General features: G+C 44.6%; 1 protein-coding gene across 9 annotated transcripts in view; it reads right to left on the reverse strand.

Annotated features, from left to right (window-relative positions):
• chd9 (chromodomain helicase DNA binding protein 9) overlaps positions 1-17551 on the reverse strand; it is a 286738-nt gene that overhangs the window by 190710 nt on the left and 78477 nt on the right. For all 9 annotated transcript variants that reach the window (XM_041192748.1, XM_041192754.1, XM_041192751.1 and 6 more), the window contains one exon: positions 4605-6312. In XM_041192748.1, coding sequence (XP_041048682.1) covers positions 4605-6137 — 1533 coding nt within the window. In that variant the 5' untranslated portion in view covers positions 6138-6312. The remainder of the gene's footprint in view (positions 1-4604; positions 6313-17551) is intronic.

Consider the following 17551-nt stretch of genomic DNA (forward strand, 5'->3'; position numbering starts at 1 on the left):
AAAAACATAAGCAATAATATCCTTTGCATAAGAACATGAGTCATAGATCCATTGGTAAATTTTATCCTAGACAATTCTACAGTGACAGTAGTTTGGTTCAAATCACAGGAGAGTGGCACCTATCTAACAGCTCCCTACACTCCAGCTAAAATCAGTTCATTTATCCTGGTGGCAGAATCATAGACATGCAAAAAAACGGTCTCAGGAAACTATAAACCAACAGATTTTAGATAAAAACTGATTTTTTAAAAATTGATTTAATACATTTAAATTCATTGAAATTAAACTGCTAAATGGATGTTTAAATGGATTTTTGAACGGTGGGGTGTGCCAACTGAATTCTGTTGCACATATTCTAATTTTCAAACAAAATTATGCATTTAACAGGGTTCAACTGTGTTCCATCTATATAGTTGTCTCTAGGTAAATGCATAACTTATTTGATAGGGGCCTCTAACCATTGACCAGGTTAAACTGGGTCTTATTGTCAAACAAGTGTGAACCACTGTCAAATGATACTGTACTTGTAACCAAAAAAAAGCTAGTAAAATTGCAAATGTGTTTATTTTTGAAGTGCCAAAAGCAATCTAGGCCATATTGTCATGCCAATTACACAGGTAACATCTCCAGTCCAACAAAGTTACATTTTACCTTTATTACAAGTATATCTCTTGTCTAACTCTTATTTGTTCTTGCTTCCCCCATCTGGGCAACAGTGCCATGAGTGCCTGGCACATGTGTCAGACAGGGAGTATTTCCTGGTTATTTGACGGCTTGGGATATCATAGCTGAACCTGACTTCATCCAATAGTCATGCATGCACACTTCCAGCAGGTGCTGCTGCACAGTGATCAGTATGTAGGAGTACCATCCAATTTTCCCTTTCTAAAACCCTGGGCACCGAGCTTTAGTACTCCCATCATCTACTCTGTAAACCCTGCCAAGGGTTATGGAAACATTTGAAAAGGATTACCATTTCTGTTTAACATGGGGCTTTTGAGCAAGAACATGGATGTCAAAATCTTTTGCATGTTTTAGCTACCTTTGGTCAGTCAGGTCAGATCTTTTATTTTGTAAATATATTTCAGCGCCATTCAATATTTAACTGAAGGGCTTCAGTTACAAATTTTATTGATGGTTGGCTCTCCATCCTCTCCCAAAATTACCCCAGAACACCTTTTGGAAAAAAGAGCTCAAGTTTTTTTTTTTAAATATCTTTCAATCTGCACACTGTTGGGACTCCAAACATGATAAAACATGCTTCCGTTTGTTATCTGTATAGGTTATTCTCATGCTCGTTGCAGGGTGACATTGTCTCAAGTGTCATACAAGTCAGTAGAGCAAAGAAAGAATTTTTAAAAGGTGGCAATACAAAACAAAAGAAAGAAAAGAATTAAATGAAACAAGAAACAAACAAAAAATAAAAAGCGTCATTCGTTATTTTACTGCTTTTGGAATAAATTCGCTTGAAGGGTATTCACCAAGATAGATTGGGACAAGCAAGCCCTTAATGTTTTCAGATAGCTTAGAAGTATAGTTGGAGTGGGAAATAGAAAAATTCATACTAGAGAAGAAGCAATTCTCATGAAGTTGAGATGAAGGCTCACGATTAGTGCAGTGTGCCTTTGCCTTATATTCATCCTGGGAGCACTCGACACCATAAGACCATAAGACACAGGAGCAGAAATTAAGCCATTCGGCCCATCGAGTCTGCTCCCCCATTCAATCATGGCTGATAAGTTTTTCAACCCCATTCTCCCACCTTCTCCCCGTAACCTTTGATCCCCTTACCAATCAAGAACCTATCGATCTTGGTCTTAAATACACTCAATGACCTGGCCTCCATAGCTTTCTGTGGCAATGAGTTCCATAGATTCACCACTCTCTGGTTAAAGAAGTTTCTCCTCATCTCTGTTCTAAAAGGTCTTCCCTTTACTCTGAGGCTGTGCCCTCGGGTCTTAGTCTCTTCTACTAATGGAAACATTTTCCCCATGTCCACTCTATCCAGGCCTTTCAGTATTCTGTAAGTTTCAATCAGATCCCCCCTCATCCTTCTAAACTCCATCGAGTAGAGACCCAGAGTCCTCAAACGTTCCTCATATGTTAAGCCTTTCATTACTGGGATTGTTCTCATGAACATCCTCTGGACCCTCTCCAGGGCCAGTACATCCGTCCTGAGATATGGGGCCCAAAATTGCTCACAATATTCTAAATGTGGTCTGACCAGAGCCTTATAAAGCCTCAGCAGCACATCCCTGCTTTTATATTCTAGTCCTCTCGAAATAAATGCCAACATTTCATTTGCCTTCCTAACTAACGACTCAACCTGCAAGTTAACCTTAAGAGACACATAAGTGACAAATTTGCAAGAAATGTTGCGTTCTCCAACAATGATACCCGGAACCTTGAGCACAAAATTCAATAAAGAAGTTTCAAATTAATTTTAAAAATCATCACAGCATTTAGAATGCTCATCATTCATGACCACATCAGTAAAACTCCCAATCCCAACCAGAGCAACCAGGAATCTAATTTCTTAGAGATGTTAGGATAATACACATTTCACTGACAAGCTAGATATTGAAAACTGTGCTACTTTTCAGCTTTAAGTTGCAAAAGCGTCAAGTAACTTCACAGAAAATCATATTCAAGATCTAATCCTGAGCTCCATCATACCCCTGGTTCAAGATTTAAAAATTTGAATTTGGTTGCCAAACAATGTTACATTGAACCAATCTGTCAACCACATGCTGGTGTGAAAATTGCATAAAAGGAAGCAACACAAAGTCAGCATCATACCACAAAAACAGAGGCAATACTGCTTACTAGTCAAATACAATTAAGAGCCAACAGCTAAGATACTTTACAGCAATGTCGGCTGGAAGCACATCACTTAATCTTGTTTGGTACAGATCCACCAATGCAACAGCTGATTATGCACATAAAATTTGGAAACTATCAAAAAGCATGAAAGAAGAACCCTGATAACATGAATGAATGCCAGAAAACGGCTGCTAAATTTCAATTTTACACTAATTCAAATGGTATGACAGAAGACATTCATCTTTCAATCTAGTGAGTTACAGGATTAGTCATTTAATATTTCAGGTATTCAATGCCTTAATTATGAACAATTCTGTAAAGCAAATCATCAGCAAGCTAAAGTGATATTTTCTTCAAGTTTTAAATTAACAGCATCAACTATAGTACACTAAGATAAAAACAAAATACTGCGGTACACTGTACACCACTGTAGTACACTACTCTTCATTAACTTAAGTTCTCAGACCCAAAACCACGAGTCATAAAACAAACAACTCACTAATTTCCAAATGAGCGTAATCTAGATATTATAATGGGCCCTCCCACTTGTCATTTTATTTTATGCTATTTAATACCTATTTAACTATATTGGCCAGATTTTGATGAAAAATACCAGCATCTAAACAAAGCATGAGTTATTAATGCTCAAAATGACCAGCTAATTGTAGCAAGGAAGAGATACAATGTGAATTGAAAATCACTACAAGTTGCTGGTCAATTCACGCAATTCACTTCACGAAAAAATCACCCTGCCCTAAACCCCCGATTCTTATGGCACTGCTGCATTTTCACATTTTTATATTAAACTCACCACAAAAAGTTAAGTCTAGTTAGAGAGAGTACAGAGGAGATTTACCAGGATGTTGCCTGGGCTGGGGAGTTTTAGTTATGAGGAGAGGTTGGATAGACTGGGGCTATTTTCTTTGGAGCAGAGATTATTGAGGGGGACATGATTGAGGTGTATAAATTATGAGGGGCATAGATAGGGTAGACAGGAAGGAACTTTTCCCTTCGATGGAGGGATCAATAACCAGGGGGCATAGATTTAAGGTAAGGGGCAGGAGGTTTAGAAGGGATGTTAGGAAGAATTTTTTCACCCAGAGGGTGGTGGGTAACTGGAACTCACTACCTTATCCATGCTGTAGACCTCTATGACTCTAGTCATTAGTAGCACAAATATCCTTTTAATGAGGAGATTGTTAAAACTACCCATCAACCTCTAGCTCAAAAAGCCAAAATTATGAAGTTCCATTCTTTCAGGTTATAGATTGGGAGATTTTTAAAATTTCAAATATTTAATTTTTACATTTGCTTTTTTATTTTTTAGTCTTTTTGTTTTCAATTTTCACTCTTTTAATCCAATCTTTCTTTCTCCTTCTGTTTCATTCTATATTTTAGTTGATATTCAATTCACCCACCCTAATTTACGCTCCTTCTCAGCCATTTCTCTGTTTATTTCTCAAACCATTAATAAGGAGACAGACTACATTTGCAGTCCCAGAAGCCCTGCTGCCCTCACCGCACATATCAGTTAGTGTTTACCGCAACTTTATGGACAAAAAATTTTTAGAACATAGGAACTAGTCTAGCCAAGTGAGTACACAAGATGCTCCACTCCAGCAAAATCTGGGCCAATGCTTTTATTAAAACACTTTGAAAAATGTTCTTTTGACACAGCTATAACTACAGCAAAATCGTAATGACAGCTGAAAACAGCATTTCTAACTGTTCATACTATCAGAATTGAGGGGATGTAATCTCTGAAGACTGCAAGTACAAACCTGCCGTTGCAAAGTCAACTGCATTGATCCCTTCATCTGCCGATGCTGGCTAGTTATTGATGGCTGCCAACGCTGAGTGTGTGTGTGACTAACAGTAGCTGGTTCTTGATGCACTTGCTGTTGAATAACCATCTTTTGTTGCATGTTTGGATGCTGCTGTTGCAACTGCCGTGGAGCCATTGATCTTGGAACAGGGGACGAATCCCTTTGGCCAAAAGTTGCTAACAGCTGCCCCTGAAAAACATCATCTGTATTCATCCTGGTCAATGGATGTGTCTGAGACTGTGAAAGTGGATTTCCCTGAAGAGATGAAAAGCCAGTTGGTTTCCTTTGACTTGATGTGTTAGAAAGTCTCACCTGAGAAGCCGGGTTGCTTGTTATTGGCACACCAGTTTGAACAGAGGGCATACTTGAAGGACTGAAGTTTCCCTGAGTGCTTACAGAATGGATAGACTGGAGAACCTTTTGTTTAGCAGGACTGTTGGGATTGAGCGCGTTTTGTGCTGGTTCCTGGTTGGTCCCTGCCGGCACTGTGAATGCTTCACCCCCAGGGAAGCCAGTCATGGCCTGGGTTACCTGATGAGTTGAAAGGATTGCAGTAGATGTCAAATTGTTGCCATTAGCTAGATTGTTATTAGGGTAGGAATACCGAGGAGTAAACTGGGTTGAATTATTAATGGAACAAGGGGTCATGTCTCCTGATGAGTTTGAGAAGTTCACATTTTGATGTACACTAGTGTGGTTGGTACTACTAGTGAATCGAATAGGATGCACTGGATTCATGGGCAGAGTTGTTGTTGGTTGGTTAAACTGTTGCACTGAAGCAGCATGTTGTTGAGTGGATGAACTTACAGTTGTGGTTGGTTGGCCCATTGGAGTCATACGAGATGAAGTTGATCCATGGGCGCCCATGAATTGATTGCCTTGATTTAGAGCTTTCTGACCTGTAGTGAAATGATTCATATTCTGCTGAGGTTGCACTGATGCAGGTTGTTGCTGCTGCGGGCTGGACTGATGCAGAGGAAAATCATGATGCGTTAAAAAAGGGGTTATGGACTGTGAATGTGCTTGCAAGGTATGGAATGGTGATCCATTCTGATTTGAAATGGGGCTTTGGTGACCCCACATTGGGCTTCCATCCACAAATGATTGGCCACTACTATCATTATGGGCAGAAGGGAACAGCCCATTTGCCTGATTTTGCTGATGATCTGGTGAACAATGAAACTGGGAATGTGGGGACAGTACACTGGTCTCAGTACCACTGCCCACCAAGTTAAACGGCTGGTTCACTTGATGAAGTTTCAGTGAATCAAACGTCTGTAACTGCTCGAAGTTAATTTTTTCGGGTGCCTGTGTCTCTGGTACATGGTGCAATGACTCAACCTGCAGAGGTTCAAAATCTGCACTTAGGTTTAGTTCATCAACCAATGAAACTGGTCCTGCTTGCGAAAAGCCATCATCCGTCAAGCCTTCCAATCCTCCACCAAACAAATTGGCGTCATCCAAAAAATCCATGATGGGATCAGTCATCTTGCTGCATGTAACTGCTCAACAGTAATCAACAGTTTGCTCAACTGAGCTGACTTCAGCTGTTCTGCAGTGGGCGGTTAAACTTCTTAAACCGTTCAACGGCTAATCCACAGCATGTCACTTTCTATCCACTTAATTCACGCAGATACCTCTGCCATGCAGCAACTAGAAAGTCCTTTAAAAAATAAAGAAAACATCAATTAAATAATGTACTTAATAATATGTAACCAATTATCTTGACTGGCCATACAAGCATCAACACAATAGGCAATATTTATCATCCACAAGAATAGTCTGACTATAAACATTCTCCATCTGCTACAATTACATCTAACTACAAATCAGACTGTAGGCTCATTTACAGTCACAAACACATTAAACAACTCTGAAGGTAAAGCAATAAAATTAATTCTGATTTTAGTCTTTTTGAATTTAGTTGATCACAATTGAGTATTGCTGGGAAAAAAGACATGTCTAAGCTTTGCATCTTGCACTCCTCATGACACTCGCAAGAATACCAATATAATGGAGAAAACAACAATTTATACTGCATGTGAAGACAGTGCTGATTGGTTGGCAAGTGGCATTGCCATGGAGAATACACCACTGGTGGTGACTGACAGTTAACTGCCAAGCATTGTTTGAAATTTAAACCAGGCAGCTTGACCCTGATTGGTCAAGCCATTGCCCTGAGAATAGAGTCAGAAAATGGCTGTCACTTATTTTGTTTAGCTGAAACAGGCACAGTGTATGTATATGTTCTGTCTGCAAAGAACAGGGACCTGTGTATTAATATATGTAGTTTCAATAAACGCAAATGTGCCACATTGCAATCCTGACTGACAATCTTAAATTGGTTGTCAGCATAATTTTTAGTACACTGAGGATTATTTAGCAACTGTTGTCCAATCACGGAATCACATCTAATGTTGGACCCTGCGTTTGGAGTTTAGCAAGCATGGGCCGTTTGGGTGCCCCTGTACCCTGCCCATTGTGAACAGTGGCTGAGGTATGCTGTTTGATATCATCTGCCAGTTTTTGGGACATACAGCCTACATAACTAGCATCACACTGGCACTGAAATTCATGTATCACATTACTCATTTGAGAGATAGGCAGCAACAGTTCAGTGGCGAATAGCACTTGTGTTACTACTGCATAGTAGCAATGTGAAACAGCTAGCTTCACCTGTTGCTCAAATTTTTGAGATACCCTGTCCTTTGAGGGTAATCTGAGGTAGACTGGGGTACTTTTCAGGACCGAAAGTGACGGCCTTAGGCCTATTCATGAGTTTGCATGATATACAGTGTGAAATGATCTGATCAGGGTAGCCATTATCCTGCAGTATGCCTTTGGTGCACCCTATTTCAGCATCAAGCTTGTATGGTGAGCAAATGGGTCAGATCCTATTTACAAGTTTGCCAATAAGACCAATCTTATATCTTGTGGAACTATAAGAATCCCTACCTGTGTATTGACAGTAAAGGCAGGATGCGGTAGACCATGGTAGAGAATTCCCTGACAGATTTTTCAACTAGTAGGGGGAGGGGAGTTCATTCATTGTTCCACTTCATAGATGAATTTGAGCACAGGATAGAGCCCATTAAGACATGTAAGAAAATTATCACATGCAGCTGCGGGTTTAAATATAGCCAACGTATCATCCACATATCAGAAATATGCAAGGGGTAGGTGGTTAGGTGTCATTCCATCGAAGAAACGTTTCTCATGGAACCCAACAAAGAAGTTTGCAAGAGCTGGGCCTATAGGAGATCCCATGGCAACACCATCTACTGCGCCTTGGGTTAATGAGGCCAGAAACGGAGGAGAAATATATAATTAATTAATCATGGTGCCTTTTCCTGATCATTAACTAGTAGCTTTGTCTGGAAGAAGACAGTGGATGAGGACAAAATTCAAACACAGCGCTAACATGTTTGAATAATGTGCCAACATTGAGTGACTTAAGTGGGCCTTCTAGAAAAGTTATACTCCAGTTCAAATCACTACCGGTACAAGAACAAAGGTGAAGATGAAAAAACTGGACAGACAGAGATGACATAGATCACTAAGCAAAAAGTATAGTGTATAGACACATGTTAGGCCACTTGGTGGAAGGAAGGACATTTCAATATACCTGTTCATTTTAATAGGACCAAGAAGTATACTCGCATCAGCATGAAACAAACCTAAACTGCAACATATTTTCTACTGCCAGCAGCCCAAAGAAGCCAGCAGAAACTACTTACCTCCCTACACTTTGAGGAAGATGGGCACATATCTTGCAATTTGGCCACATTTTTAAAAGGCACAGATGGAAATGCCATCAGGACATTGCAGAAAGACTTTGCAATATGTGTTCTCCAACCATCACATTGCATAAAGCCTCATTTCCTTGAACTAAATCTGATTAACCACTATTGCCAAGCTGCAGTGGTAAACGGGTGATACTGTTGTGTGTGAATGATTCATATCATTTGTAGAATAAAAATAATCCATCAGGTAGGTAAGGTCGTTCTTAAATCAAAACCAAAATGGTAGAAATACACAGGTCTACCATAATCAGTAAAGAGAAAGGACAGGTTAACACTCTGGGTATAAATCCTTAATTATGAAAGATCAATATTCAAGTGTGGAACCCATCTTAAGATACTAATTGATCTGATGCTCATTTTCAGCAATTTCTGTTCATATATCTAATTTCAAGCATATGTTTTTTTATCTTCCTCTTCATTTCTAAGGTATTACATTCTTTCCTTGGCATTCTCCACATACTATAACACAAAGTGGTGGAAACATAAGGAGGATGGGAGATCAGCCAGAAGGCACAGTGCATGGCAGCCAAATCTACTTGAATGTGAAGATCGTTTCTTTTGGCAACCTGACATATTAACGAGTGAAACTGACTGATACACCCAGGAAGTAGCCTTAGAATATACCAGACTTCTTTCAGCAAGGTGTTAGCTCCATTATCTACTTGGCTATTCACTGCTCCAGTGTAAAATTTCCTGTTTACTGGGGTTAGTTCAGACTATAGCAAACAAGTAATTGTCAAGGCTGCCCAAAGTTTTTCTTTGTGAGTGATGTAATATTTAATGGATCTAAGAGCATCTATAAATTTAGGGGGGGAAAACAGGCAGCAGGGTGGGGGCAAAGAAGTAAAAGTGAGAACAATATAATAACCTACACATTGCTTGCCAGTGAATAAAACAATTTCTTGCTTCAGCTGGAACTAGGAAGCAACCTCTGAAAATAAGAACTACAAACAAGTTCTGAGGACCACAGTGTTTCAATGTCAATTCCAACGCAGCCGATAACCAACTCTCCAAAACAAAACGAATGCATCAAAAAGTGCAGTCTTCCATGTGACAAACAAACTTGCACAGAAATTTGAACAGCACTTTTAGCTTCCTGGGGTGCTGTCAATAGATGGGCCAGATACCCCCATTCGGTAAGGTAATCAACCTTGTCTATATACAATTAGATTTTTCAGTCCAGCATTCCAGCTCGCTAAACATCCTGATCACCCACCATCTTGAGCATGATATACTTGAACCTAAACTACTTAGCTGTAGCATTTTTAAAAAGGCATCGCTGGCTAGGCCAATATTTATTGCCCATCCATAATTACCTTGAGGTGTGGTGGTAAGCCATCTTCTTGAACCACTGCAATACATGTAGGCACACCCACATGTTAGGGAGGGAGTTCCAGGATTTTGACCCAGCATCAAAGAATGGTGATATAGTTCCAAGCCAGGATGGTGAGTGGCTTGTAAGGGAATTTGCAGGTGGTGGTGTCCCCATGCATCTGCTGCCCTAGTCCTTCGAGGTGGTAGAGGTTGTGGGTTGGAAGGTGCTGTCAAAGGAGCCTTGGTGAGTTGCTGCAGTGCCACTTGTGTTTGGTACATACTGCTGCCACTGTGTGCAGTCATGGAGGGAGTTGATGTTGAAGGTGGTGAATGGGATGCCAATCAAGCGGGCTTTATCGTGGATGTTGCTGAGCTTCTTGAGCGTTGTTGCAGTTGCACCCAGCCAGGCAAGGGTGAGTATTCAATCACACTCCTGACTTATGCCTTGTAGATGGTGAACAGCTTTGGGGAGTCAGGAGGTGAGTTACTCGCTACAGTATTCCCAGCCTGTGACCTGCTCTTGTATTTATATGGCTGGCCCAGTTCAATTCCTGGTCAATGGTAACCTCCAGGATATTGATTGTGGGGGATTCAGCGATGGTAATGCCACAGAATACCAAGGGGAGATGTTTTGATTCTTTCTTGTTGGAGAAGGACATTGCCTGGCACTCGTGTGGTGCCAATGTCACTTGCCACTTATCAGCCCAAGCCAGAACATTGTCCAGGTTTTGATGTATATTTTAGTATCTGAGGAATCGCAAATGGTGCTGAACCTGATGTAACAATGTCACATCTTTTGTGATTAGCTAGATTCTCATTGATAAATTTAGCAGCTGTGTCTCAGTTGTGTCAAATGCTATTTGCACACGCAGGAGCAGAACTAGCTAAGTGTCTAAAACAACACCAAATGCCCTCTAAGAAATAAATAGAAAGTAAAACTTTTTAATCCAACTTTCATGGGTCCCTTTGTTTTGGCAATAATTTTTTCCTAGGCTTATCCAGGCACTGCCAGGCTTAACAGATTGCATCTCAACAAAGGGAACAGGTGAGAAGTCAAGACCTTCTTAAAGCAACACAAGATATCCATACATGATTATCACCATAATCATACATATACGCGAAGGGCTAGGAAATTACTTGTACAGCAGCCTCCAATGGGCTATGAGCAACAATTAAATGGTGAGAGCAATGCAAGGTCGTTTTTCTGAAACTAGATTAAAAACAAATTATAATATGAAGCCATTTAAGCTGTGGAGAACTAAACTGGAAATAACTGAGGGCCTAACTTGCTGAATTTCCATAGTTTAAATAATACCTACAAATGAGTTGTGGAAGACTAAAATAACCAAGATTATCTCGAATAGAATTAACTTTTACACCAACTGATGAAGATCCTCCAGATTAAGCAGCACTTCACACAAAATAGGAATTTCCGACTACAAGACTCTTTTCCACTTTGAGCTTATGCTCTATAAATTCATCAAGGTATCTACCTCCTGGAACAGGAGATTCTGGAATTCCAGATATAATCCTTCAACGTGCAGGCTGTCTAATGGAATGTCTCTAAAATAATATGTAATAATCACTGCATTACTGTGTAGAGTGTTATGACCCCAGCTGATGTAACTATTGGACAAGTCAGATCCTTGGGTGGAGCCTGGCTTGATAGGTCCTATCTTTTTTTTTAGAAACGTGGAGGGCAGCTACTGAATAGTCCACTGATGTACAAAAGAATAAAACATTCATTAAACAAGATGATTAACACTATTACACTACCCCTTCACCCACAACCTTTACAGATATATATATATAGATTCATAAGACTAACACAAGTTGCAGGAATCCATCATATACTCTGATGTTCACAGTAAGCATACAGTCCATGTAAACCAATAGGCGAACCATGTCAGACACAGCACACTCCAAGATCAAGTGACAGACGTCACCCAAAGCAGATGTTATGGCTCTCTCATCATCTCACCCAGAGGCTTGTCACAATGTGAGCCAACTGGTTTTGCAGGAAACTCTTTCACAGAAGGGTTTCCAAGCTCCACTCTGCAAGAATTTGCCTTGGAATCTTCTCCCAAGTGACGCACTCTCTCAGGTGTCTTCAACAAGAATCCACCTCCAGGCTTCGATCTCTCCCTCTGATGCTCCTCTCCCCATGGATCACCATAAGCATTCAGGCTTCACCTTCCATGCACTCTCTCGGACACTCATCCAAAAGAACAGCACTGCTTCACAGGCCCATAGTAAGGAACCAACAACTTTTGGTGGTCTTCTCTGATCTCCTGGCATCTCGCAAGCCCACTCTGCCTTAACCCTGCTCTATGCAGCTTTCTCTCTTTAATTCGGAGCCTTTTCCTCTGTTCCTTACTTTAACTTCAGTGAACAGGACCTTGTTCAAATTCCTGTTCTTTTCCCTTGACTTCACAGTCTTCCTGGGACATTTTATCCCATCCCCTGGTTTCTGGGACTCTCTTTGTGTTCTTCTAGCAAATCAGATCTCTGCAGTTGATGTCCTGTCTCCTCTGTGCCTCTCTGGAGAATGGTGTTTTTCTTCTGGGATCTTTTTACTCTTTTTTACTTTTGCTTTTGTTTCTTCTTCTGTGCAGGCGCAGGGCTCCCTTTAAATAGAAAAAAAACGGAACAGAACAAATTGCAATATGTGCACAGCCATTTACAGGCTTTACAATGAGGATCCCAACCAACTGCGCTTGCACGGCCAGGCTCTGGCCAGCACGTACACTGGCTGGCACATGCACAGAGCCACTGAGATCAGACAAAGGAAGGATCTGCGCATGTGCTGCCATTCCAGGGCCGGCGCATGCACAGAAACCACGGAGGCCTACTGGGCCTTGTAGTTTCAAGTCTCCAAGGGCCTGAACTTCAATTTTATATGGTGTGTTTTCCTCCCCTTCTTCTGGGGTCTGGAACAACAGCAACACCTTTGGTTCTGGGCACCGCACCTTAGGAAGGGTATATTGGCTTAGATTTACTGAAACGAGACCTTGGCTCAAGGATCAAGCTATCGGGACAGATTACACAATTTCAGGTTGTATTCCCTGGAATTTAGAAGGGTAGGGCAAGGTTTAACTGAGGTTTCAAGATATTAGGGAAACAGGTAGGACGGGTTGGGAGGAACAATTTCTGCTAGTTGGGAAGTCCAGGACTAGGGTCATACTCAAAAAATTAGAGCCAAATCTTTCAGGAATAAAATCAGGAAATGCTTCATGCAAAGTGTGGCAGAAATTTAAAATTCCCATCTGCAGAAGCAATTCCTGGTCGATTAAACATTTATAACCGAGATTGATAAATTTGTCACAAATGCAATTTAAAAAAAAATTCATTCATAGGATGGGGGTGCGCTGGCTGAGCCAGCGTTTATTGCTCATCCCTAGCTGCCCCTGAGAAGGTGGTGGTGAGCTGCCTTCTTGAACCACTGCAGTCCATGTGGTGTACACCCACAGTGCTGTTAGGAAGGGAATTCCAGGATTTTAACTCAACGACAGTGAAGGAATGAAAACATATTTCCAAGTCAGGAAGGTGTGTGACTTGGAAGGGAACTTCCAGGTGGTGGTCTTCCCATGTGTCTGCTGCCCTTGTCCATCTTGATGGTAGTGGTCTTGGGTTTGGATGGTGCTGGCTAAGGAGCCTTGGTGAATTCCTGCAGTGCATCTTGTAGATGGCACACACTGCTGCTACTGTGCATTGGTGGTGCAGAGGGTAAAGGTTTGTGAATGTGGTGCCAATCAATTGGGCTGCTTTGTCCTGGACGGTGTCAAGCTTCTTGAGTGTTTTGGGAGCTGCACTCATCCAGGCAAGTGGGGAGTATTCCATCACACTCCTGGCTTGTGCCTTGTAGACGGTGGACAGGGTTTGGGGAGTCGGGAGGTGAGTTACTCACTGCAAGATTCCTAGCCTCCGACCTGCTCTTGTAGCCACAATATTTATATGGCTAGTCCAGTTCAGTTTCTGATCAATGGTAGCCCCCTGTATGTTGATAATGGGGGACTCAGTATTGGTAATGCCATTGAACGTGAAGGGACGATGATTAGGTTCTCTCTTGTTGCAGATGGTCATTGCCTGGCAATTGTGTGTGGCACAAAAGTTACTTGCCACTTGTCAGTCCAAGCCTGGATATTGTCCAGACCTTGCTGCATTTGGACATGGACTGCATCAGTATCTGAGGAGTCACAAATGATGAACATTGCAATTATCAGCAAACATCCCCACTTCTGACCGCTTGAGGGAAGGAAAGTCATTGATGAAACAGCTGAAGATGGTTGGGCCTAGGACAATACCCTGAGGAATACCTGTAATGATGTCCTGGAGCTGAGATGACTGACCTCCAACAACCATAACCACCTTCCTTTGTGCTCAGTACGACTCCAACCAGTGGAGAGTTTTTCCAATTCCCACTGACTCCAATTTTGCTGGGGATCCTTGATGCCACACTCAGTCAAAGGCTGCCTTGATGTCAAGGGCAGTCACTCTCACCTCACGTCGGGAGTTCAGCTCTTTTGTCCATGCTTGAACCAAGACTGCAGTGAGGTCAGGAGATGAGTGGCCCTGGCAGAACCCAAACTGGGCAGCAGTGAGCAGGTTATTGCTAAGCGAGTGCTTCTTGATAGTATTGTTGATGACTCCTTCCATTACTTTACTGATGACCGAGAGTAGACTGATGGGGTGGTAATCGCAGGTTGAATTTGCCCTGCTTTGTATGTACAGGACATACCTGGGCAACGTTCCACATAGCTGGGTAGATGCCAGAACAGCTTGGCTAGCAGTGTGGCAAGTTCTGGAGCATAAATCTTCAGTTCTATAGCTGGAATATTGTCAGGGCCCATAGCCAATGCACTATCCAGTGCCTTTTAGCTGTTTCTTGATATCATGTCGAGTGAATTGAATTGGCTAAAGACTGGCATCTGTGATGCTGGGGACCTCCAGAGGAGGCAGAGATGGATCATCCACTCAGCATTTCCAGCCGAAGATTGTGGCAAATGCTTCAGCCTTATCTTTTGCACTGATATGCTGCCACTGCCTCCACACACACACAGCCCCACCCCAACACACACACACACACACAGCCCCACCCCAACACACACACACAGCCCCACCCCAACACACACACACACACACACACACAGCCCCACCCCAACACACACACACACACCCCCACCCCAACACACACACACACACACACACCGACCCCAACACACACACACACACACACACACACCCCAACCCCAACACACACACACCCCCACCCCAACACACACACACCCCCACCTCAACACACACACACCCCCACCTCAACACACACACCTCCATCCCAACACACACACCTCCATCCCAACACACACACACACCCCCACCCCAACACACACACACACCCCCACCCCAACACACACACACACCCCCACCCCAACAGACACACACACACACACACCCCCACCCCAACAGACACACACACACACACACCCCCACCCCAACAGACACACACACACACACACCCCCACCCCAACAGACACACACACACACCCCCACCCCAACACACACACACACACACACCCCCACCCCAACACACACACACACACACACCCCCACCCCAACACACCCCCACCCCAACACACACACACCCCCACCCCAACACACACACACCCCCACCCCAACACACACACACCCCCACCCCAACACACACACACCCCCACCCCAACACACACACACCCCCACCCCAACACACACACACCCCCACCCCAACACACACACACCCCCACCCCAACACACACACACCCCCACCCCAACACACACACACCCCCACCCCAACACACACACACCCCCACCCCAACACACACACCCCCACCCCAACACACACACCCCCACCCCAACACACACACCCCCACCCCAACACACACACCTCCATCCCAACACACACACACACCCCCACCCCAACACACACACACACACACACACCCCCACCCCAACACACACACACCCCCACCCCAACACACACACACACACACCCCCACCCCAACACACACACACCCCCACCCCAACACACACACACCCCCACCCCAACACACACACACCCCCACCCCAACACACACACACCCCCACCCCAACACACACACACCCCCACCCCAACACACACACACCCCCACCCCAACACACACACACCCCCACCCCAACACACACACACCCCCACCCCAACACACACACACCCCCACCCCAACACACACACACACCCCCACCCCAACACACACACACACCCCCACCCCAACACACACACACACCCCCACCCCAACACACACACACACCCCCACCCCAACACACACACACCCCCACCCCAACACACACACACCCCCACCCCAACACACACACACCCCCACCCCAACACACACACCCCCACCTCAACACACACACCCCCACCTCAACACACACACCCCCACCTCAACACACACACCCCCACCTCAAAACACACACACATCCCCACCCCAACACACACATCCCCACCCCAACACACACACCTCCACCCCAACACACACACCTCCACCCCAACACACACACCTCCACCCCAACACACACACCTCCATCCCAACACACACACCTCCATCCCAACACACACACCTCCATCCCAACACACACACCTCCATCCCAACACACACACCTCCATCCCAACACACACACCTCCATCCCAACACACACACACACCCCCACCCCAACACACACACCCCCACCCCAACACACACACCCCCACCCCAACACACACACCCCCACCCCAACACACACACACACACACCCCCACCCCAACACACACACACACACACCCCCACCCCAACACACACACACACACACACCCCCACCCCAACACACACACACACACACACCCCAACACACACACACACACACACACCCCAACACACACACACACACACACACCCCAACACACACACACACTCCCACCCCAACACACACACACACACACACCCCCACCCCAACACACACACACACACACCCCCACCCCAACACACACACACACACACACACACACCCCCACCCCAACACACACACACCCCCACCCCAACACACACACACACACACCCCCACCCCAACACACACACACACACACCCCCACCCCAACACACACACACACACACCCCCACCCCAACACACACACACACACACCCCCACCCCAACACACACACACACACACCCCCACCCCAACACACACACACACACATCCCCACCCCAACACACACTCACACACCCCCACCCCAACACACACTCACACACCCCCACCCCAACACACACACACACACACCTCCACGCCAACACGCACACACCCCCACCCCAACACACACACGCACACACCCCCACCCCAACACACACACGCACACCCCCACTCCAACACACACACGCCCCCACCCCCACCCCAACACACACACACCCCCACCCCCACCCCAACACACACACACCCCCACTCCCACCCCACACACACACACACCCCCACCCCCACCCCACACACACCCACACCCCAACACACACACACCCCCACCTCAACACACACACACACACACACCCCCACCCCAACACACACACACACACACACACCCACCCCAACACTCACTCACACACTCCCCCACCCCCACACACACACACACACACACACACCCCCACCCAAACACACACACACACACCCCCACCCCAACACGCACACACCCCCACCCCAACACACACACGCACACACCCCCACTCCAACACACACACGCACACACCCCCACC

This window comes from Carcharodon carcharias, chromosome 7 (assembly GCF_017639515.1).
Source record: "Carcharodon carcharias isolate sCarCar2 chromosome 7, sCarCar2.pri, whole genome shotgun sequence".
Classification (NCBI taxonomy): domain Eukaryota; kingdom Metazoa; phylum Chordata; class Chondrichthyes; order Lamniformes; family Lamnidae; genus Carcharodon; species Carcharodon carcharias.